The 24685-nt window shown below is 41.7% G+C and overlaps 1 protein-coding gene across 3 annotated transcripts in view; it reads right to left on the reverse strand.

The window, feature by feature from the left end:
- Positions 1-24685, reverse strand: part of dst (dystonin) — a 104687-nt gene that overhangs the window by 16828 nt on the left and 63174 nt on the right. For all 3 annotated transcript variants that reach the window (XM_086259738.1, XM_086259737.1, XM_086259739.1), the window contains 38 exons: positions 24449-24595; positions 24117-24332; positions 23895-24038; positions 23568-23804; positions 22719-22871; positions 22397-22630; positions 22002-22286; positions 21177-21725; positions 20584-20760; positions 19618-19741; positions 18739-18947; positions 18298-18615; positions 18048-18214; positions 17755-17911; positions 17229-17355; positions 16991-17041; positions 16495-16730; positions 16219-16348; positions 15755-15954; positions 15159-15657; positions 13582-15050; positions 6762-6923; positions 6490-6660; positions 6044-6210; positions 5745-5904; positions 5198-5524; positions 4960-5044; positions 4022-4263; positions 3720-3926; positions 3507-3626; positions 3269-3376; positions 2963-3181; positions 2672-2875; positions 2129-2360; positions 1675-1901; positions 1448-1570; positions 1262-1363; positions 298-399 (listed from right to left, as the gene is read on the reverse strand). In XM_086259738.1, coding sequence (XP_086115864.1) covers positions 298-399; positions 1262-1363; positions 1448-1570; positions 1675-1901; positions 2129-2360; positions 2672-2875; positions 2963-3181; positions 3269-3376; positions 3507-3626; positions 3720-3926; positions 4022-4263; positions 4960-5044; positions 5198-5524; positions 5745-5904; positions 6044-6210; positions 6490-6660; positions 6762-6923; positions 13582-15050; positions 15159-15657; positions 15755-15954; positions 16219-16348; positions 16495-16730; positions 16991-17041; positions 17229-17355; positions 17755-17911; positions 18048-18214; positions 18298-18615; positions 18739-18947; positions 19618-19741; positions 20584-20760; positions 21177-21725; positions 22002-22286; positions 22397-22630; positions 22719-22871; positions 23568-23804; positions 23895-24038; positions 24117-24332; positions 24449-24595 — 8787 coding nt within the window. The remainder of the gene's footprint in view (positions 1-297; positions 400-1261; positions 1364-1447; positions 1571-1674; positions 1902-2128; positions 2361-2671; positions 2876-2962; positions 3182-3268; positions 3377-3506; positions 3627-3719; positions 3927-4021; positions 4264-4959; positions 5045-5197; positions 5525-5744; positions 5905-6043; positions 6211-6489; positions 6661-6761; positions 6924-13581; positions 15051-15158; positions 15658-15754; positions 15955-16218; positions 16349-16494; positions 16731-16990; positions 17042-17228; positions 17356-17754; positions 17912-18047; positions 18215-18297; positions 18616-18738; positions 18948-19617; positions 19742-20583; positions 20761-21176; positions 21726-22001; positions 22287-22396; positions 22631-22718; positions 22872-23567; positions 23805-23894; positions 24039-24116; positions 24333-24448; positions 24596-24685) is intronic.

Here is a 24685-nt window from a genome sequence, read left to right on the forward strand (position 1 = left end):
ACAGACAATACCAGCTTTGTGTTTTCAGAACAAGATTTGTCTTATGGTACATCAAAGTAAATCCGGCTACTTTATGAAGCCATTTTCTTAGTGCTTTTGAACTAACACAAAGCAGACCATGAATCGAGAACTCAGCATAAACACAGCTGGTGTTTGACACAGCTGCTCTAACATCAAGGAGTCAAGTTAAAAGAATTGAAAAGTCTGAGAAGAGCTATAACAATAATAATATTTCTGTTTTTGTGAATGATGTTTTGATCTAAAAAAACAAAACAAAACAAATCTACAAGACTGTACCTTGAGTTCCACAATCTGCTGCTTGACGGTTTCCAGATCCGTGCCCACAGGTGACATTGAATCCAGCTTGCTCTCCAGAATATCCACCCAGTCAAACATACCCTGCATACAGCGTTGGAAACCATTGTTAGTGAGAGAACAAAGCTGGGTGCACAGGGTGTCAAGTTTCAAACTGAGTTTAAAGTTATGCCCTGAATCTTACAGTTGGTCTGTTTGGCTGATAAATTAGAAAATTATACACAAAGAAAATGAAAAATAAACCCAAAAAAGCCCTGAGGTTACATGCCAATGTGCTGAAGAAGTGCAAAGAGGAGATTTAAACTTGTGTAAAAGAATCCTTCCTCACCGTGAAACTTTCTTACACACTAGTTAATGTTTGAGCCAAATATATCACGACCACGCTCTGGCTGGTGTTTCAAAATCAGTAGAGCTCTCATGAGATGTTATATCAACTGTTAGATCAACTGCATGGTAATATGTGGTTTCATCAAAAGGCCTCGGAAACTCCCTGGCTCACTGTATCTGTTAAATATCAAACATCTTGTGATGAACAAGTGCTTGTATATTGTGTAGCTTGATATTAAGTATTTAGCCCTTAAAGATGACATTCCCTCTTAATCTGACACCTCTATATATATATTAATAAAGATGTGGTTTGATGACCCTTAGAACAGTTTCCAGGTTTTTCCAAGGATAGCTACACAGGCAGAGACAACCCTTATTAACTTGCATGCTCAGTGTTTTGTTCTATAAGCAGGCCTGATATATGAGAGAAACCCCACGTCAATAAAATAGCTTCAAGGGTTACTCCTAGGCTTCCAAAAGATCACATCAAATAAAGTTAAAAACCACGAGAACCGTGACTGGGAAGTTTTGGAAAAGGTCTGCTGTTTCAAAACTTTTTAAATATTCTAAACCCTTTAATTTTCTGATTGTGTTGCTCTTGAGGCAGTGATCAAAGCACCTGCAGGCCATCTTGAAACTGCACAGCAGCTTGCATGGCTTCTTCCAGTCTCTCTCCTCTCTCCTTCCACGTCTTATTGAGATTCTCCCACGCTGTATTCACCTGAAAAAATAACACAAATATTTTAGCATGATTATCTTGTAGGCAAAACCTGTAGAGTGAGTGCTTTTCAGTGTAGTCTATTACTTCATCCAAGCTCTTCTTTATCACAGGTTTATCGGGTTCCCCGCAGGCAGTCATGAGCTCCGCACCCTGGTTTCGAACCCCATCGAGTTCCTCCTGCAGCCCATCAATCTCCTCCTTAAATCCCTGTATGGATGCATTGTTTTTTTTAATTATTTAATAATCAAAGTGCACCACCTCTCTTAATTATCCATTTGTTAATGATCAAAAGTAATAGGTTTTTTATTTACCTCCACAAATTCCTGTTGCTGTTTGACGACTGAAGGATCGACTCCGGGCTCCTCCAGCTCCCTCAGCAGGTCGTGGCTGTCCTTAATGGTGACGATGAGGGCGGTGTGGTCACACCAGAACTTGTCTGCGAGGTCCATCACATCCAGCAGCTTCGCCTCCCGCTCTTCCACCAATGCCTGGATGTCGTTCCACAGGAAAACCATGCGGTCCAGTTTGTCTTGCACAGCTTGTACAGAGAAAAAGTCACAATTAGGAGGAATACAAAATGAGGCAAAGAAAGTTTTTCCACGTTTACAGCAACATTTACAGCGGGAAACTTGGACTTTTTCTTGATTCGTTAGTTATCCTGAAAAAGGAAATACATAAAAGCTACATGCACCTGGAGAAAAGCTTGATGTTTGATAAATAATAATAAATGTATAAAAAATGATTGAAAGCATATCTATACCGTACCTTTGGCAGACAGGTCCTTGTCTGCCCCTTCGGATCGTGCGATCATCTCTTCACCTCGTTGCTTCAGTGTCTCATAAGATGGCTGCAGCTTCTCCAAATCCACAGAGACCGTCTTATTTTCTGTAATCTGCTCCCTGATCTTGTCCACCTCCACTGAGATGGATGGAGGCTGATGGAGGCGTTCAGCGATCCGTTCCAGGGATTCGAGCATGGGATCAATTTTATCATGGAACTGGAAAAGGAGGAAAGGAAACACGTCAGTTTGCATATATAATTTATATCATGGGTTTTTATTATGGAAAGTTACCTTGAAACAAGAACACGTCTGTATAATTATTTTTTACTTTGACAAATTTGCACATATTCAAAAATGTAAAAGCTACTCAACTAACTGAATAGACAATTAACAGCCAAGGTAATGTTGATGTTTACATTTGCAAACTATGACCACCATTTGCACCAGACATCACTATGATCAACTTAATTATTCCCAATAATCATATATTATCAAATAATCAAACCTAATAAACAGCTACTGCTTACCTGAGTGGATTTGGAGATGGCTTCATCCAAAGTGGCAGCTCTCTGCTTGACATCAGCTTTCAGTTTGGTGTAAAGTTGGTCAGTAGCTGTGTATTTCTCTCTGATGGGCTCACCCTCCACTGGGCTGAGCTCAAGTAACTGAGGACCAGTTTTATTCATCTTATCAATATGGGGCTTGTGCTCTGCAATCAGTTCCCGCATTTGCTGGAGAGGATGTGACATGATCAGTTTAGTTTTTAATTATGTGATTAAATGTTTTGTGTTGAGCATCAGCGCACATTGACCACTTACCCTGAGGTCCTCTTGTTGCTGCCTGAGCGTGTCGTACTCAATGGCAGGCGGGGGTAACTGGCTGAAGGTGTTTAAAGTTTCCTGAAGCCATGGCCCCAGCTCCTCATAGGTCTCCCAGAACTGAGTGGCAAGAGACTGGGCTCGCTCAAGCTGCAGACAACGCTCTGAATTCAGCTGGCTGACGACACCATACTTCTCGAGGAGAGTCTGTGTCTTGGCCTGATTGAAGCCCAAGAAGAATCATTTTGAAATTTCTGTCCATTTTCTTACTGAAAAATGTCTGAAATTTGAAATATATTTTCTTACCTTTAAGATTTCTTTCTCCTCTGGGTTTTTGCTGGTCATGATGGCCTTTCCTGTTTTCACAATCTCATCTACAGCATCTTTGTGTCTCATGATGTCCATGGAGAAAATCTGTAAAACCAGTAGAGTGAGTTTGGCTGTATGTCAACAAAAGAAACCACTGTGTTTACTCTAATTTGTTTAAATAGAGATCTGTACGCACACACACAGACATGCACACACACACACACACACGGCTAACCTTCTGTGCTTGGAGCTGAGCTGTGGTTTGGTCCTGCTCCAGCCTGATCTCACCCATCGATAGCAGTTTCCCCTCAGCGTCAGTCAGCCAGGAGAGTTCATTGTCTGCGGCCTGTTCAAACTGGAAACAAGAAAAAACAAGAGATACATTTAAAAAATAGAGAGAGACAGTCGAATGAGAATAAAAGGCAGTGCGTTAAGTTATGTGGTTTACCTGTTGTGACTTGAGTATGTCAGCATTGATCTGGTCGACCTTCTGGGTCAAAGTGTCATAGGCAGCTCTGTACCTCTCATTATCCTCAGACACAAGTTTGTCCAAACTCTCACGAGTGTGCCAGGGGATCAAATCCAAGAGTGAACTGCTCAACTCATTCAGCTGGTCCAACACTGGTTTTTGGTCTTTGATCTCTTTCAACATGGCCTGGACAGAAAGCACCAGTTCATAAGTAATAAATGCATTGCTGCATTGTATGAATACAATTACAATGTTTTGGACAAAGTTGTAGAAATCCTTACCTTCTGCCTGCTTTGTGAATGAATCAGCTGCTCGCCGACTGGCTCCTGATGAGCAAAGCTGTTAATCTCAGCCTCTGCTTTCTCTAGCCATGAGCTCAGATCCGTGTGAGTATGCTGCAGCTTAGAAGACAGACTCAAAACCTGCTCCAGTGTCTTTAAAACACTGGCACTCATAGAGTTTATCTCAGCATATTTTGTTTTTATTCCATCCAGTTTGCCTTGGATAACGATCACCTCATCACCTATAGACATAAAGTAAATAATAATGTTCACTGTCATATGCTTCTTTTGTTCTAAAACAGAGATACCTTATGCTAACAACTTCCTGCTAGCTGAACTCCGGGCCAAAATTCATGAGGTTAACAGAAAAGAATAAGCCTGCATCCTACACAATGTTGTCATTTACAATCTGCATATTAAATTTATAGCAATATACATCTAGCTGAAGGTTAGCTAAGCTGATCACAAAGGCTGCAAACATAGAAGGAGTTTTTTTTAAAAATTGTATTTGTCCTGTACTATGCAAATCAGAGAACAGGGGTTTTATCCATAACCTTAAGTTTACCTGCCCCTGTCCAAAAGTAACAAAGCGTGCTTATTTGCACAACCAGGGCTCTCTTTTTGCTACAAAATATATACTTATATGGAGATTTATATTAAATAGATGGTGGCTAGCAGCTACTGTGTTTTAAGCATTTCTATTATGCTAAGCTAAGCTAACTGGCTGTTGGCAATAAACAAATATAAATCCCATTGGACAGACAGGTGTTATCTCACCATCATTGAAAAATTAGAAATCTATTTCTCTGCAGAAGTTCATAGATGTGAAAACAACGTAATTCATGCAAAACGTCACTGCTCAATAAAAAGGGCAATAAACCTTATGATGAGTAGTACAGAGACAGAACTGTTTGCTACACTGATAAATGAAGACGTGCCTGTTGTTTGCTTCAGTAGCTCTACCCCATTGGAGATGGCTTGGTCAACATTCTTCTTCCTTAAGCCAATATCATTTTGCAGTGCCTGAAAAGAAAAAAAACAGACTTCAGAGAGTCACTGAGAGTAACAAGAAATGTTCCTATGGTGACACACAAAAGAGCAAAATAAACTGAAACATGATTGATGCAACTTAAATGAAAGGGCTACAAAATGTGTGGCCTGAGGAGGAGTGTATACCCGTTGGTCTGCCAGCTGCTTTTCAAGAACCTCTAGTCTGTAGTCTTCCACCGACACTTCACTCAGCCTTGTGTGTATCTCGTTGAGCCAGTTCATGAGAGCCACTTCATCCTCTCCAAACAGCTGGGCATTTGCCAAAGCTTGCTGAAGCATTTCAGCTTTCCTCCTGCATCGCTCCTGGAGCTCTATGTAACTGGCCTGAGCGGTGTCCAGTTTAGACTGAACAAACTCCTTATCGTCCACTGAGCTCACAGTTTTGAGCATTTGGCCAAGATTGACAGCCTGAAACAGGTCTTTACTGTGATTCATAATCTCCTCCTCTAATGCCTGGCGGCAGGGGATGGGAAATGGACCAAGAAAACATGACAAAAAAAAACAAACACGTGATAAAAAATATTCAACTGAAATTTAGAAAGATGAATGGGAAATAATGAGAAGCGCAAACTTACAAGTAACAAGCAAAATGAATAAAACTGAAGTGAACTTAACTGATAGTTTAAAAAAAGCATGAAAACAAATGGAAATGATGAAAAATGATGGATATTACCTTGTGCTGAGATATCTGATCTTCCAGCTTAGAAGTCTCAGTGCCTATTGGCTCAGAGTTGGCGAGGTGTTTCTCTGTGGCTGACAGCCACTCGCTCAGCGGCTCCAGAGTCTCATGGAACTGCTGAGTCACCACTAAGATGCTCTCTAGTTGTTTGTGCCTGGAGATTGAAATCATACCAACCAACAGACTTACTCCTACTGGTCATTAGAAAGAATGCACCTTCGCTTTTAAATATTGAGGATCCACCCATCTTTTATATGCAGTCTATGGTTTTACATTGCAGTGTTTATACTAACCTGTTTTCAGCCTTCTTGAGAAGCGTGTCCCACCTCTGTCCCAGGCATTCAATCTCTTTTGCCACTTTCTCCTTATCCACAGACTCTGCCAGTTCAGCAACCTTCCCTCCCTCCTTTTTTATTAGCTCCACTGTCGGCTTTCGGTCGTCCAGCAGTCTCTGTAAGAGCTGTCAAAGGCAAACAAAGAAAGAGAGTCATTGGGTGCCTTTTCATTGCTTTATTTTGAAGAAAAAAAAAAAACCCAGTAAATTTACCCAACAAAAAAGAAGTGCTCTTTAAACACAAAGCTTTGTGTACCACACTTGTTTTTAACAATTAATGCCAATTAAATAAAATTAATGGCGGGGCCAATGTTAAGCAAACATGAAGTATTGAAGTGCTAACATTAAAACAGACTTCAATGTGTTTTCTCTTTGTGTGAATCTGTGATTGCACCACTGGCTTACCTTCTGCTCTTGTATCTGTGCCTTCACCACTTTGAACTCGGCAGACGGAGGTTTTTGATTGGCCACGAGCTCCTCCGTGTCAGTCAACCAGCTGAGTAGGGACTCCAGAGCATCCTGGAACTGGCCACAGTGCAAGAGGGCTTCGTGCAGCTGGGCTGAACGCTCAGCAATCTGCAGACCAAATGGTAAATATAGATGTCACCTGTTTTAAGGGCCAAGGTCAAGTCTTCATATTTTCACAATGGAAAAAAAAAAACACAAACACGTGTAACCTTTTTGTTGAGGGTATTCCACTTAGAGTTGACACCTTCCAGGTCGTCCTCGAGTTTCTTAGTGCTAGTGCCTTTAGCAGCATTCTGGATCAGACCCTGCCCGAGGGAATTGATGTCTTGAAGCTGGTTCTGCAGTGGATCAATGTCCTTTTTCTGAAAAGCCTAAATAGACATGGAACAAATCATAATGAATATTTTAGAATTGCTCAAAATACAATGTCATTGATCTTCAGGACATTATTTCCTGTGGCCTTGAAAAATCACATTCATACAAATCCAATTAAACTTGCATTATGTGTATGGAAAGAACAGATATTTCCATGAATTCATTCAAAAAATCTGGAATTTGAGAAGGTGAATTACAATAATGTCCTGTTTTATAAGTTAGTTCAAAAACAGCTAAAAAAAAAGACACACATAAAAATTCATAAATTCAGTGCATAATCCCAGGAAGTTATTTCATTATTCATGTCCAGAGACTACAATCGCCACATCAACACTTTTGGTTAACTTTTAAAAATCCAGCTAACACATTCAACTGTTTAACCAGTTAAGGAGTCATCAGCTTGGTTAATGGTTAAATCCCAGCTGTACACAATCACACAGACAGACTTCCAGTCTGGCTGCTGAGAAAAACCTCATTCACCCATCGTGTAATCAGATATGTAAGACAAACACCAATCCATCATCCATGAAAAACGTATCTAAAGAGATGCATAATAGTGGTCAAAAGTTCAGAAATGGAGGGAGAAACTATTTTGGGCCACCTGTGGGGTCAATAAGCCCATAGGGTCCATTTCGGGGCACGCAGCAATGGCATTCAGTAAAGCCTCGATCTCTTGCTCCCCTGCGTGCTGGAATGTCTGTATACTTTTAGGCAGACAGGCTTCCAGTGACTGCAGAAACTCCTCCAGCTCCTCCATGCTGTATTTGGATGCCCCTTGTTGTACAGTACCGGGTTGTGTTTGCTGGCAGCTCTCCGTGGGTAGAGTTACAGAGTTTCCGTAAGTCTCAGGCTGTGTCACTACCACACTAACCAACTCACAGTCATCCTGAGATGACACATCCTCTAACAGTTCAGCAGTGGATAGCTCATCATAGTCTGTTAAAGTCCTGGAACGCCATCCAGGGGTGTCATTTTGAGCTCTGGAGGCTGACCCTGAAGATGACTTCCCTGTGGAAGATTTATAATCTCCATTGCTTAGGTTATCCCTTTCATTAACCTTGCTCCCACAGGATTCTGTCTCCTGAACCAAGCTGCTACTGTGGTAAAGAGATTGGTTGTCCCTCACAGGCGAGAAAGGAAAGTCCTCCTGCCCTGAGCTGAGCGATCGCCCTGTTTTCAGGTCCCCAGACACATGCATTGCCTCGGAAGATGAGAAGCTTCTTGTTCCGGGGCCTGTTCTTATGTGGGATCTACGACCATGTCGCTCCCTCTCCACAGTAGGGCTGTACAAACCCGAGTCCTCTTCAGATGTCAGTGAGCTGGTCCTACTCTGTCCTCTTTTGCCATTGATCAGGCCAGGCCTCTCCGCACTACCAGAACTCACTGTTCCACTGCGGCTTGCGTATTCGCCCAAATTAGTGGGGGCAAAAGTCCGCCATGACCGCCGATGATGACCGCCATGGTCCTTTTTCTCTCCTCCCTGCAGACGTGACTTCGACATTACTGTGTCATTCACCCTAATAATGTCCCCATTCAGCTTAAGTCCATCAAAGATGGCACGCTCATCTAGCGTGACAGGTTTTCTGGTTTGGATCTCAAATGAGCTAGAAGGAGTGAGAGCTCCATTTCCACACAGGCTGCTGAGGTCTAACGTGCGATGGGTGTAAGGGAGGTTGCCTGTGAAGTGACGGGAAGAAAGACTACCTTTAGAGCCCGAGTCTATTTGCTCATTGAGCCGGACGGTGTCATAAATGGATCTCTGGGGCACATAGCAGTCATCAATGTTCATATCCTCCTCCTCCCCCTTCCCAACACAGGAAGGGTTTTGTCTGAGGCAATCTGGTCTGCTCAGAGGCTTGCCCATACTAAAACAATTGTCACAGCTTACAACAACAAAAAAATATAAAGGAGGTATTGAAATCCTTTGAGGTATAAATTTAGTGTATGCTGAGTAGTTTAAAAAGAAGCCAACATGTGGTCAAAGTAACCGTGTGCAAAATAACACTGTTTGTCCTCTCTTAAATGAGAAGCTAACAACTGAACATAAAACATTTCAACTATTTTTTAAATAAAATATTCTCTCAAATTACAAATTCAGCCACAATTAAGATGATCAAACTTCAAAACAAAAGGCTTTGGATATACAAAAATATTCAAACAATATCTCCCAAAAATGCTCGGACTGTAAAACAACTTTATATTCCATAAAAGGAATGAAAGTTCAGTCTTTCAATAAAGTCACCTATTCCAAAAATATATTCCTCTGGGCTCTTCTCCAAGTATTGCCAAATACATAATTACTATTCCTCTGGTAGAAAGTGCTTCCTTTTTCCTGAAATCCTTACAACATCCACGTAAACTTCAGGAAAATCCTCAGTGCAAAGTGAAAATATCCAGAAACAAATCCAGCAGGCTCCACTAAAAACTGCAGGCAGTTCTGAGGAGAGCTAGTACTCCTGGATAAACAAAAAAGCCTGCCCTTCCTCTCCCATCGCTCCCCTCGCACTGACAGACACTCTGCTGGCAGAGGGTTTCATGCCCCGCCCCCGCTCATTATTCAGACAACATCTGCCACAACTCCTTTTGTGCTCTGAGCCGCTCCGGCCCATGTTGATTGGTGGGCATATGACCCTTTTCCCCCCCTGTTTAATTCCCCCTTATGTCCGCACGGCCCATATGACTTCACTTCTAACCCATGTTTGCATCATGACACATACTCTCACTTTTCCCTTTTTTTCCTTCAGTGACTGAGGAAATGAGAAGGGGAAGCAGTACGCACCAGCTCTCACTGTGATGACATCACACTACGCTGAAACACACACACTTTTTTTTCCCGTCTTTTCTCGCTTTGCCCTCTGCTTTCTTCTCGTGGACGGTTGCTGTGGACCCCACAGATATTCTTAATTACAGTGGAATGCTGAGGGAGGCACAGGTCCCAGGTAATTTAACACCGACGACTCTGCCAAGTGCATGACGCGACTTTTTAATGTCCACTGACCGGGGGTAGGAGAAGAATGCAGGATAGAGAGGAGATAATGAAAGTTTGTATCTGTTTCCTGCATTGTCAGCACCGCAGCAGCTCTGCGTGAATTTCAACAACCCAAACCACGGTTTCCAGTTCTGCACGCTTGAGCAGAGACGGAAAGAGGAAGACGTTAGGGATAAAAAAGCAAAATTTTAAAGCGAGCGTGTGTGAAGCTGGGACAAGTCTGAAAATTTCAATATATGAATACCAATTATTTTTCCTTTTCAGCTGCTACAGGTCTCTTTGTCACTCTTTGTAAGTTACATGTAGCTTTACAACCTGGCAAACTTTTCATAAATTGTGAACACTACATTTTATTTAAGTTCTAAAGACCAAAAGTAGAGGGCACTAAAGGTTGAAGAGGTGGTTTGTTTGTTTTTTAAATTGAGTAAAGCTCTTTTATTATCACCAAAGATGAGCAAACATTATTTAGAGTGCATGTAGTGTGTGTTCGAGGGCGTGTGTGCACTTCTTACAAGGATTACCAAATCTCAGTGATGCTTTGCTTTGCTTTCGTCTCTATCGAGTTATTACTTTTGGCCTGTAAATGGTAAATGGTCTGTATTTGTATAGCGCTTTTTCTAGTCCCTAAGGACCCCAAAGCGCTTTACACAACCAGTCATCCACCCATTCACACACACATTCACACACTGGTGATGGCAAGCTACATTGTAGCCACAGCCACCCTGGGGCGCACTGACAGAGGCGAGGCTGCCGGACACTGGCGTCACCGGGCCTTCTGACCACCACCAGTAGGCAACGGGTGAAGTGTCTCGCCCAAGGACACAACAACCGAGACTGTCAAAGCCGGGGCTCGAACCGGCAACCTTCCGATTACAAGGCGAACTCCCAACTCTTGGTTGAGATGGCCTGAAACAACATTTCACTCAAACTCACTGCTTTCACACTAGATGGGTCTTTTTTTTTTTTTAAATCCTATTGCATCTAAACTTTATGTCTGCTCTCTCCAACACTAGAAACCTTTAATGAGTAAAAACTCAACATAACAACTCCATTACACCGCTCGGCTGGCCCACAGGGGTTTCATGTTTCACATTAATAATAATTTCTCATGACTTTGTGAATAATGAATAATGTGGCTCCAGTGACACTTTTTACAACTATCATCACCTTCAATGAGCTGGAGTAGCTACAGTGTGATTCAGAAGGTAGACATTTGTCTTGACTTGCAAGAGACACTGATGTAATGTCTCAACAGTGAGAAAAAGTTGCCACACCAGCCCCCCACCCGTACAGTTGAGTCACTAAAACATGACCTTGGGTGCACATAAAGACACACAGGGCTTCCAAGCTCCTACACAACTCACGGGAAAACAACAGCAAACACATGAAGTCGAAGACGTCTCATTCGAAACTTGACCTAAAATGGTAACAGCACATGAAAGAAAGGAATCCAAGCGCTGTCTTTCTCTGTTTATTTCTTGCTCACTAGCTGCCAATAAAGTCCACTTAACCAACAGCAAAAAATAGCCTGATTCACTGGATATAAAAAGAAGATGACACAATTATCCAGACTGCTGCTAAATAAAGAAACAACTTCAGGTCCAACACTGATTTGCTGTCCTGGACCGTTCCCCCCCTGATATTGTTACAAATGAGTGTAAAGAGGATTTTCCGCTGACAGCTGAGGCCGTGTATGCCCTCTAAACGCAGAGTGGCAATAAGACAAAGACTTGGGGGGTGAATCACCGTGACAATGCTGCTTAGCAACAACTTGAATCAATCACTTTGTTAATAGCTACCCTGCAAGCTCTTTAAACTAAACTCCACACTAGAAGCAGGCACCTCCGACCTTGCTACCCCAATGATATTTTAATACAAGCATCCCTTGTGGGGGTTGGATGCTCCCCTGTTCGAGTGCAGCTCCCCATTAATTGAGAAAAAACAATCCCTTGACCTACATACAGGACAGATCTGTGTGGTTTGCCTATACACAGCTGTTTACATTGTTTGGGGGATTTTGGTAAATACTAATACTATAAATAAAGAAGGCCTTCATCATTGCACCTCTACAGCAAATATAGGTTAATCTGCTTTTGAATCCACAGGAATTTAGGAGCTTTTAGAATATTTTTCATCCGTCTGTGAACCTTAGTACTGGCTAACCCATGTTTGATCCCTAAGTGATATCAGCAAAGGCACCCATAATTTTGTTAACAATGTGTGAGAGTTCGATTAACTTGAAAACAAACCATTATGTCTGTAAAACTTTCCAATATGCTTAAAGGCCCTACAATAACGCTCCAATACGCTTAAGTCTATCAATTTTACACACTGAATCCAAAAATTACAGGCAAAAGTTGAAATCAAGAATTTATAGACTTTGGGATTAAAGTGTTCATTGGCATAGGCTGTAATTACATAGCAGATAGTTAAAATAATCAACCTATTGATTGATTTAAAAATGCTTCACCAATTGTAATGGACACTTAACTGAGCACAAATACTATATTATTCAGGGGATTTAAAAAATGACAGCAATGTCTTTACCAACAGGGGTCAAAATAACAGACATCGACTTTGAGCTCAGAGCTGCAGATGATCAGGTTGCAATGGTTTGGATCAACCATATCTGTGTTAAGAGAGGAAGATGCAGGCTCAGCGTCATCATAAAATCAAGCAACACCCTGCTGGCAGCCACCTGGCTATGACGGCCCTTCCCTTTTGCCCCATCACTGCATATGGAGCCCTAGCTCTTTTGTTGACACCAGATGCCCTAAATGAACCAGGAGTCCCCAGAGGATTGTGTGCTCAGTGTGCTGGTATAATTTCTCCTGTGCGAGGTTCTGTGGGTAGACAGCATGTATATGTAGGTTTTAAAAGTTGTTCTTTTTTTTCTTTAAACTAACGGAATCCAGATTTAGGCTTAAAATTAAAGCAGGATTCCAATTAAATCTATGTAGATCACAACTACAGTTCCCTCAAAGTGCTCTATATTGTAAGGTAAAGACCTAAGAATAACTAAGAAAACCACAATGAGACAATCCTCTGTGAGCAAGCACAGTGGAAACAAAAAACTCCCCTTTACAGGAAAAACCCTCCAGCAAAAAAATAGATCATTCTTAACTCATTTTTTTGTAAAGCACTTAATCCACTATTGTAAAATGAAAATTTTTACTTTAATGCTTAAAATGTAATTTTAGCAGGAATATCAGATATATTATATATATTGTTATAGATATTGTTGAATTTATTATATTATATTCAGTGTTGCTAGAAATTAGTTTGAAAATATTAAGCTTTAACTTTATTTTGGAGGGCTTACATCCGAAACAAAATCGTTAGAGTAGAAACTGACAAAAACACAGCACACATGATAAGATATCAAATGTCTACTGCTTTTCCAAAAGTAAAAAGTGAATGCAAGGCACAAAAATTGAGATTTTTTTATGATCATAGGAAATTACTGACTTTTGAAATAAGCTAGATGTATGAGGAGGTATAAAGTTCCTTACAACAATGATCATCAGCTTTACTACTGTAGCAACACTGATTCCCGGAAATCACAAACCAAAAAGGTGCAGATATACTGTGGTTTAATGTGTTAAAAATGCCATATTATCAGGCAAAAAAACTGAAAATAAAGCCTCAGATCAGGACAAACATACCTTAAAAGCCTCAAGCTGCTGGTTGATCACTTCTGTCTCCATGCTGACTGGCTCCTGGGACGCCTCCTTGTCCACAGCTCTGCAGAGTTTATCTTCCATTTGATTGAGTTTACCATACAGCTCCTCTAGCTTTGTAAGAGTACTCTGCACCTGGACCTCTCTTCCTTTGGCTCTGTCTAACAGTTTGCCACACTGCTTACTCAGAGCATGCAGATCTCTCTTCAGGCCCAGAAGGTCAGGTGAGGGTTCAGACTCTAACATCTTCTTACAGCTGTCTCCAGCATTGGCTGTGTTAGCCATGAGCTCTCGCAGCTTAGTCACAAAACTCTGAATGCTGTCCTGCTGTTCTTTAAGAGTGTCCAAATTGAGATCCACTGGGGACATGCTGTCTAGCTCATCATCCAGCTCTGTGAACTGTGCAAACATCTCGCGGATGTTGTTTTGAAACTGTCCGATACCCTGCAGTTTACCCTCCAATGCTTGACATGTCTCCTCCAGTTTCTTATTAAGGTTGCTGTAGTCCTTTTCTATGCTGTCTGCCTGTAGTAAGAGGTCTGTCACTCCTTCAGCATCTGGGACATCCACCACAAGGTCCTTGGCCAAGGCCTTCATGTGCTCTACTTGATTCTGCACAGCCTCTAAACTCTTGTGTTGGGCTTTCATGTTGGTTAGGCTCTTGTTGCTGTGTGCCTGAACTCCCTGTGTTTCATAGGCATCCACTTGCTTCTTAGCTCCCTCAAGCTGAGTCTTTGCCTCTTTGCACGCATCATTAAATTCCTTTACTGTGTGCGAGATCTTCTCTGAAGATTCCCTTTTGCTCTGCAGACTTTCCACTATATTGTCTACTCTTTTGCCAGTGCTAGCCTTCTCTTCTTTTATAGCGTCAGTGTCTGTGTTGGCCACTTCAAGAAGGCTATCTGCAGCTGCGTTGAGCTGCTCCACCAACCCTCTGTGCTTATCAACATCCTTCTGGAGAGCTTTCAACTGAGAAATGGAAGTCTCCACAGCAGCAGGATCAACGGTGAGCTTGACTCGGCCCTCGCTAGCCTCACACTCCTGAATCCAAGAGTTAAGCTTCTCCGCATGCTCCTGATACTTCAGTGATCTCATCAGAGCAGTTTGGAGTTTGTCAGCCTGCTCTGCGGAGCTCTTCTTCACTTCTTCCCAGTTGGATGAGAGGGTAGTAAGCTGACCTTGTAGTGCTAACTTCTCTGCACCATCAATGTTGTGCAGAAGCATCTCTCCCTCTCCAATGATTGTATTAAAAGCTTTCTCATGTTCACCGAGAGCCTTCTGGAGTTTACTGTGCTCCTCCACAGTTTGTTGCAGAACCTCCACTTTGGCAGAGATGGGTTTGGGCTTCGATTGGTCCTGGAGCTTCTCACCCAGCCATGACTGTAAATCTCTGGAAGTCTGATGAAACTGCTGAGAACTGGCAAAGGTGGAGTTTAACTGTTCAATTCTTTTTGCTGGAACAGAGAAATATGGAAAACATATTCAGTAAGTTGATCAACACCAGCGATAAAGTGAGTTTTATACAATATAACCAAACAGATTTTAATTTTCAGGACACTAACCTGCTTTCTCTTCCAACTGCTTAAAAGGCTTGCAAACACTCTCCAGCTGCCTTGCGAGGTCTGCTTTGAGGTAGTCCTCAGTCACCATCGCTGTGAGCTCTTCATTGATGGCCTCAGCCTCCTTCAGCTTCTTCTTCTCCTCTCGCAGCTGAGCCGAGATGTTCTGGGCATCCTCCAACTGCTTCTTCACAGCATCGGGTTGCGTGCTGAGGCCCTGATGGTTTGTGAGCTGACTCTCCAGGTGAGTGGCAGTGTTACTGAGGCTCCTCAGTAACTCCTGAAACTTTCCGGTTTTCACCACTGCCTGATCAATAAGGCTGTCTCGCTGGTCCAGCTGTCCTGTGAGGCCTGCCCACTTCTGAGTGACTGCAGCAAGCTGCTCGTTCACCAGCTTCCCACTCGAAGGGTCCTGATCACCTGATGAGCTTAGGATGGCGGAGGCAGCTTCCTCGAGTTGTTCATATTGAGGTTTGCGGCTCTTAAACTCATTCTGGAGGATCTGGGGGATAGAGAAAGAATATCAGATGACGATGAGCACACCTTAAGAAATCCTCAGGAAATGCTCAGTGAAAATGAGTCAAAGGCGCCATTCTAACCTGGACTTGTTGCTTCTGCATTTTAAGCATGTTCGGGTCTATGGAGAGGGGTCCAAGGACACTCATCATCAGCTCCTTCTCTGAAAGCCACTGACCAAGCTGCTGCTCTGTTGTTTGGAAGATGTCCAGATTCTTGTTGGACTGCTCCAGGTGCTGCTTCCTCTCCTCAACAGAGCCACTGATGTCTGCCCAGGCAGCATCTGAACAGGAGGACAGAACAATCACACCAATGTCCATTAGTCAGCACAACAGCACCTTTATGTCCTCTGTTCTCCTAGCAAGCCTCCCACCTATTCACAACCTGGCACAACACATGTGTTAATTTAACCAGTGTACCGGGGGAAGGGACTGAGGTAGGCTCACATTTTGATAAATGAATTTATTAAATGCAACATTAGAAGTCAACATAGACACATAGACATAAACAACACGAGGCCATTTGAAGCCAACACCACGGACCACACCTATTTCTGCCAGCATCTGCTTCCATTTTGCTGCCTCGGGTGAGTTTGGATGAGTCTTAATCAAGTCGAGAAGCTTCTCTCTGAGCTTGTGAAGTGCCTCTTGTTTTTGCTTCATGTTGTCTTCAAATGCCTGAAAGAGCAAAACAAATCATAAATACCTAATGATTTCTTTTAAGATTGTCCAATGGCTATCGTATTCACAGTGAGAACCACATGCAGTTTTGTTATATAATTAAATGTAACACTCCACGTGGAGAGCAGCAACACTTTTTGTACCTTCTGCTGTTCAAGCTGTGTTTTCACCGAGTCTTTCTCTGTGGCTGCACTGTTCCAGGACTGTGCGGTCTTTTTCATGTCCTTCAGCCACAGCATCATGTCATCTGTCTCCTTCTGGGCCTCTTTCACCTTCTGCAACAAACTACTCAGCTGTGCTGAGCGATTCTTCAGCGTTTCTCCGAGGTCCGTGTACCCCACATTGATGGAAGACATGTTCTGCTGAATAACCATCAGCTCTGAGGATATGAAAAATAATCTCACTGTTATAATTTTATTTTTTCCAGACATTTATAGTCAGCATGAGATATTAATAATAGTAATACATTAGCAACATGCTATATGGTATAGGACAGTGTATTCAGAATATGAGGACATTTCTTATTGTCTTTTTTCTTTAACTAATAGTTGTAATCTGAAGATACTTAGAGGTTATTTACGCAGCATGGACCACATACACTCTGATGACAAAGCAGCACCCACATACACACTTCATTACCTTTGTTGGTTAGGTAGGTATGGCTTGCTGGACCATCACCATTAGTAAGAGCTGATGCAAAGACATGAAACAAAGCTTATGTTAGGAACAAGCAGATGGACCAGAACTCATGGCACCAGATCCTTCAATGATCTTTAACAGTTAGTAATTAAACAACACTCAGAAGACAACCCAAACACTACCCATCTGATTCAGTTTTATGACTCATATACACGAGTCTATGTGTGCTGATGTTTACCCGACTTGTTGGGAGTCTTTGTCTTGGTAGGTGATGTGAGGAAAGTAATCAAGTTGCACAGCGTCGATCCTTTAGTGTTCAGGTCTTGGACAATGGGGCCTTTGGATGTCCATTCATCTAGTAATCCCTGATAAAACATTCATTATATGTCATTTAGAAGATAGATAGATAGATGGGTAGATGGACAGACAGACAGATCTTTTTATCTTTTCTGTGAAGAAAACAGTCTCTCTGCTGGACAGCGCACTGTTTCACTCTTAGATATGTCCTGTATAGATACCAACTATTTAGCTGTCATTAGCAGGCAGAGTAAGCACATTTGGGTAGTTTGGACTTTAAGGAGACTCGGACTATAATCTACTAAAACGTAGTGACTACCTATTGCAAAACCCATGAATTCCAAACTGCTGTGTCAGTGTGTAAACAGCAGTGACTTCTGTTCCAGCACCTTAACTGCAGTAAGATAAAACACATATAAAAATAACACTCTCTCTAAAATATACTTTGTATTTATCTCATGACTCACGGTGACTATCTGCAGGTCGCTCTCCAGAGTTTTCTCACTGCTGCTTGGCTGATCTGCAGGTACTTTGTCATTAGCCTCCTCCAGCCACTTAGTGAGAGCGCTAGCTGCAGATCTGAACTCTCCCAGCTGGTCCTGACAAGATGACAGTTCCTCTTCCCTGCAAGCAGGCGTGAGGAATCAGTCAGAGTTTGCATCCATTTGAATATTACAAACAATGCACAAATGTTAAAGTTAATAAAAAGAACTCAAAATTAAGAGTTAAAAATAGCAAAACCCTGTTCTTCCAGACTTACTTTTCTTTGATGGTGTCTTTAAAGGTGCTGAAAACATTTGAGAGATTGTCCAGCTTGCTCTGAATTTGGGCTTTGTTTCCATCAGGGCTTATTTCAGACAGTTCCTTGGACAAAGTCTGCAGCTTCTCCAAATCACCAGCATATTCAGCCATATCAGCTTTGGTGTTCTGCAGAAAAATATCATCTGTCAGCTAATCTGTGCATGATGAAATTAGATTAGTGAGAAAATAGTCAAAATTTTTAAACGCACCTGCATTAGCTGAGACAGTTCATTGAAAGTTTTCCCTGGGCCGTCTGTTTCGTGCAGGTCCTGTGAGCGCTTCAAAACAAACTGCTGGACTTTTTCGGCTACATTCTCAAACTGCTCTACCTTTTCTTTCAGCTTCTCCAGAGTAGCAATTTTTTGCCTGTGCTGATCACACGCATCAGAGAAGCGCTGGGAGAGAGAGTCCATCTTAGACTGCAGAAGCGCGGCAGCAGAGGGATCAGCCGTCTCCACAAACTTCTTCACCTTGGCTTTCATGGCTGAGATGCTGCTCTGGCGACTTGCTATGTCCTGCTCTAAAGCCTTAAACAAAAAAAAAAGATTGAAAACAGTAAAGTTTTATTAGATTATTAAAATAAATATGAAGCTGGTACGAAATTTTAGCATTATTAGAGCGCTGAAATGTTGACCAAAAAAAACACATACTGCTTCTTTGCTCAGGATGCCTCCAAGAGATGCAGAGTCCAAGGTTATTTGCCCTTTTTCTTCCACACTGGCCTCAACTCCCTCCATCCATCCCATCATCTCATCCAAGCCATCCTGAACACTCATAGAGCGAGTCAGGGTGATCTGCAGCTTCTCATTTCGATCGCTTACAGACTTGGAAAGGTTGTCGTAACGCTCCACTATGTCATCTAAAACGCACGAAAACAAATCAGGTTCTGCTTAAAACAGGATCATGTCTCGCTGTCTGGAACACACCATAAGGTAAACATTTCAAACTAAGGTAGAAACATATTTGGCTTTTATGAGTTTGTTTAGGCTATAATGTTGGCAAAGGACATCCATTAGCTTTTTGGTTGAGGTAACAGCATTTTAAGTACATGCCAAGAAACCAATAACTGGGGAAAAATGAACACAAATGATTCAAAAGCCATGAATCACACTGATAACATTTTTCTGTTGTAGTAAAGTAATGGTGAACTCTTTGTGGTATGTTGACACCAACCTAGCTTGATAAATCATGGCTTTCTTTTTTACATTAACACAGTGCTCGATTAGTATTTCACAGGGCAGTTTAAAATATGTAAAATTTTCCAAAACTACTTCCAAATTATTTAACTGTCTGCTGCCTTTCAAGTTACTTATTTAAAAGGTCTAAATCTGAACAGCAGGAATTTGGGTGTCCCTTCAGCCCTGAGTAGCTTTTCCAGACCATGGATTAGGCCCAGACTAAAAGAACAAGTAGTGCAGACTTTCATTAAAAAAGTTCATAGTCTAGGACACTAGGCTTAATGTCTGTCTGGGAAATTGAGCCATTAGGTATACAGATCATGCTGTGCAGCTGACTTTTATTTTTCTCACCTACTGTCTCCTGGATCTCATCTGGATTGCTCAGCAGGTCACCTTCGGATGTTATTAAAGACTCAGCTGTTTTACGTAAAGAATCAATAGCAGTCTGGTGCCCCATCATCTGACCTTGTAAAACCTGGAGATTAATAAATAGTGACAAGAAAGGTAAAAAAAAAAAAAAACAACAATCCTCATAAATACATGCTCTGTTTCTACAAAATCTACTCTTTTTATATAGCGTACTTGATGATAATAACCTCAGAGCGATCGTGTCTGGGTTTAATATTGGTTAGCTGAATGCACCTATGTGACTTCACAATTACTCTTAGAGAAGTGCTTAGAATTTCTGCAGTGATTTCAAGTCCAAGCCCAAAGTACTGTGTTTCTTGGTTGGCTCACAGGCAGCTCTTATCTGTGCATATTTATCCTGTAAGTCACTACCTCGCTACAGAGAAATGTTGAAACTAGCTGCAGCCAAAGCCTTGACAGAGACAGCTCTGTCAGCCCAGTTCGTTATCTTCTCGTAGGAGTATGCGCACTACAAATGACCAAAGTTAAACTATTCACATGTGGGTTTGAGTTTAAACGCAAAGCTAAAAATAACTTTGTTGCACTTAAGTCAGTGGAAACACTGTATATGGCGAGGCAAGGTCTATTGCCCTTATAACCCCTATAACTGTCACGTCTAAACAAGGCTGTTCCTTCTGTCTGTGCTTGGATTGCGCCTAACCTTTAGAGTTGACGCCGAGTTGATGAAAGCTATAATGAGGATAAATAACACAAAAAATAACATAAAAAAATGTCTAAAAGTATCTTTTCACATGAATTCTCTTTGGCCTCGATAACAAGGGATAACAATGAGATTAAAGAAAAAAATACCACAGGGTTGAAACAAATCTCGGCTTTTCAACACAACATTCTTGACTTGACTTTAAACTCTTAGGCCTAATTAGTTCAGCTTTTTGCTGCGGTTCTTGCCTTGGTGTCCTCCAGCTGTTTCTGTAGCGTTTGAGGGTCAGCTGCTATGGCCTCTGATTGCTGCTTTCTCGCCTCCTCCTCTGAGCTGTTGAGCCACTTCAAAAGACCGGTGCTTGAGTCGTCATACTTTTTGTACTTGTCAACCACGTCTTTGAGGTTGTTGCCAAGCAGATTGCACTGTGACAAAAGAAAAATAGATTCACTTTGGTTGTTTAAATAAAAGAATAATAGCAAAAATAACTGACCATAAGATCTCGATCTCAAAAAGCCATTTTCACAGTAAAGTTAACTAAAAGAGGTGCTGCAGTTTTACTTATATTATAAAATAATATTTTCAAATCTAATTTCAATCAATGTTTTCTGTTATTTATTCCACTGTAATTCCAACTAGGACAGCTCTAAACTTTCTGTGCAGCAAATCAGCTTCATGTTAAACTACATCAACTTTAACCTTAACCTTATATACATTTAAATAAAAATTAATTTGCCATTTAAAACTTTTTTTGGTGTTTATTTTTTATTAGGACAGATGCTGCCACACAGTGGGAAAAATAAGCCATTACGCCCATTCTGATCAGCTGCATACTAAATACCTGTGAGTGTAGTGTTTTATATCGACTGGCTGCTGAATCTAGTTTATCCTTGACAGCAGAACAGGTCCCTGAAGTATCCACATGCAGCAGCGGATTCTTAGCTGCCAGGTCAGCTGATCCAAATGCCTTAGCCACGTCCAGCACTTTCTGTCCCGAAATAGTGATGAAGCGAAGGTCCCCTTTGTGGGAAATCACATCCTCCGAGAAGCTTTTCTGTCGCTGAAGGTTATCACTGAGGATATTAAGGGAGCTTGCAGGTGCTCCCAGTTCCAAAATCTCTTCTTCAGCCTGGTTTAACCAGTTTTCAAACTCCTCACAGTCGTCCTGGAACTTCTTCAGCTCCTCCTGGACACACTGCACCTGCTTCATCTGCTGCTCAGCCTGAGTCAGGGACGTCTCATAGCGCTCCTTTAGCTCTTGGATGTTCTTCTGCAAAGCCTCCTTCTCCTGTGGAGACAGCACGTTGGCTTGCTTGTCAAGCATAGCCTGAGCTGACTGGGTGGCCATGATCAGATCCTGCTGCTGGGACAGAATCTCCTGGTGATGGGCCTATGGTCACAATTATAGCAAAACATGTTATTAGTATGCCATAAGATATTTTAGACATTTTTGAGACCTTAAGTGTAGTCTTATCTATTTTTTAATGTTTTGAAAACACTCAGAGGCATTTCTTGTCTCCACCATCTCTTTAATACACGTTATATTTCAGTTATTAAGACAGCTTCATGTTTTCAGTCTAGTAATCTTAATATTGTGAGCTGTTAGGAAAAATGGTATGAATCACTATTGAAAATAAATAAATAAACTCCAACAAACTAACTATACCTTGAGCCCTTGGTACTGCTTATCAAGATTCGGGGATTCATTGTCCTCGCCACTGGTCTCTCTGCCAAAATCCTTTTCAGTGGCCTGCAAAGCGTTTCCGTTGGCATTATCATCGTCTGTTATCAGTCCCTTAGCTGAAGGTTCCTCTGGCAGGTTTCCATTTTCCTGACTTACATGGTCTGTTTGATCCAGGCTGCTCTTGTTTTTATTTCCTACATTGGAAATCCAGTCCAGAAGACCTTCAATTTTGCTCTTACTCTCCTCAAGCTGTTCGACAGCTGCTGCCTGTGCCGACAGACCACACATTAACAATGCTGATTTCACTCTAACATACAATTCAAATTCTCAGGAAACAGAGAGTTTTTACAGAAAGCACACATGGAAGGAAGCCAAACCTTTTCGCTCTCCTGCTGTATGGCTGTCGTGACAGCTTTCTCCAAATCTTTTCTGGAGTCCTCGGCTCGCTGGTTGATGACCTTGGCTTTGCTTTTAGCCTCTTCCAGCTTGCTTTCAATAGCGGTGATTTGATCTGGTGTCATCTTGCTTCGGTTTTCCACGAGAAATGTATTAGTACTGCTGATCACATCATTTAAGGCACTGGCGTTTGTCAACACGTCTTTTTGGAGAGCCTTGTGAAGAAACAGAACGTTTTTTTAACTGATGAATGAAGCATAATATATTTTTTTGTAGGGCAAACCAAGTGAAGTTATGACAAACCTGATGCTCCTGCTGGTACTGCTGCAGGTCTGTAATGCTCTCAGCATTTTCAGCCTGTTGCTTATGGCCAATCAGGCGGTTCTCAGTCAGCGTGAGATTATCACACACGTCCGCCAACTTGTCTGTAAACTCCTTCTGTTTCTCCAATAAAGACTGACATTAGAAAAAAAAAGGTCAAACTTTATATCTTTAAATTTCGTGTTGCGCAAATCTATTCTCACTAAAACATTCATGTAGACACAAACATCAAAGGTGTAAAATAGTTTTCACATAATGAAAATGAAAGGAAGGAAAGGAAGGGAGCAAGAATTCGAGCACACAGAGGTAACGTGCAAAGTTTGCTTCAGAATAAACTCTCCTAAATCAAACCACTGTAAATATCGAGTTTGCTGTAAACATGCTGTTTGCCAATTTGTTGCCATGGTGCTAAAAAGCACAGGAGGACATCATATTGTGTGTTAGTCTGTTTGTTTTTCAGGACATTTTCCAACAGAGATAGCACATTTTGTCCAGTTAAATGTTCGCCGGAGTCTCAAAGCCTGTAGAATGAAAACAAGCACAGAAGTTAGTCTGCAGCAGGGATCGAGCACTCAAGCATGCAATGCTGTTATTTCTCTGAGCACTTACAACCTCAAACTCTGGAAAAGAAACAACAAACTCAGACCAGAATACACTGAAACATGCAGAATGTCTAAAATAAAAATAAAAACCCACTCAGATTTACAGCTTAAATTCAAGTAAAACAACTGAAAATGTCAATCTAAACTGCAACAAAAACAGAGCTACACTTTTTCTTTCCAGGAAAAATCTCAGTGAAATGATATATTTATAACATATACACAGGCAGACCTCTGCCAGGTTTTCTCTCTCTCTGGCATCAAGCAGGACATCTAAGGCACTCTTCTGTGTTACAAGCCTTTCTATCTGGTCTCTGAATGCTCGCTGAGTGGTGCTGAGGAACTTGAGGAGGTAGCTACTCTTAGCCGGACTCAGGAACTGAGTGTGCTCTGAAATAAAGCACTGGATATCAAACGTGACATCCTCTAACTTGAGCCTGGCTTCTTTTTGCAGATGGTCCTCCATGTCCTGGGAAAATAAAACATGGAAGGATGTTGAGGGTTTTTCTCCTCTTGTTTACTCAAGCTGTGCAATGCTTTAAACTGCAATTTAAGGTACCTTATTCTGCTGGCTCAGATGTTTCAGAGTGTCCACATCACATGTGTTCAAATCCACACCCAACATCTCAGAGTTATTTTGAATGAGCCCCGCCAGCGAATTGAGATCACTGAGATGCTGCTGATATGTTGATTCCAAGTGTACCTAAAATCATATATAAAGGGGTTAGTGGCTGATGCTACTGCTATATTATTGTATTTTAATTACTGTGTTAAGACTGACCTTCCCTGTTTCCATCGCTTGAATCAGAGAGCTGCTTCTTTCTGCACACATCTGAGACACAGCAGTAAAATCTGGCTCTAACTCCAGATATATCGAGGCCAAGTCGTGGTGGATCTGCTGGGGAACGTCTTCATCAGCAGAGTTTATGAGTTGTTTGGCTTTCTCCATATCGACTGTCAGAACATCAGCCAGACTAGAAAGCTGAGACTGCAGAGACTAGATAGAAAAAAAAAGAATTTGATCAGGAACTGAAACACATGTTGACATTTGAAATATGTTAAAAATCGATCATTTATTCAAAAACAAATGGGCTTCAGCTGGTCATTTCTAACCTGACATTCCTCTATTTGGTTCTGCAGTTCTTCCATGTTGTTGTCTGTGGGTATTGGGGTTGAGAGGTCTTTTCTGGCATCTTCTAAAACATCAGAGTGATCCTGCAGTCTCCCAACACACTCCAAATAATCGTGGATGGAGAACAGCTGTGGGTAAAGAAAAAAAAATGAATTCACAAAAGGAACAGATGTTACTAATGTCCAAAACTAAGAAATGATGAGCTTAGCATTCAGCCA

Source organism: Aulonocara sp. 'chitande type north' Nkhata Bay, linkage group LG13 (assembly GCF_057382095.1).
Source record: "Aulonocara sp. 'chitande type north' Nkhata Bay isolate Kocher_YH1m ecotype deep benthic linkage group LG13, A_spYH_male_GT1.1, whole genome shotgun sequence".
NCBI classification, from domain to species: domain Eukaryota; kingdom Metazoa; phylum Chordata; class Actinopteri; order Cichliformes; family Cichlidae; genus Aulonocara; species Aulonocara sp. 'chitande type north' Nkhata Bay.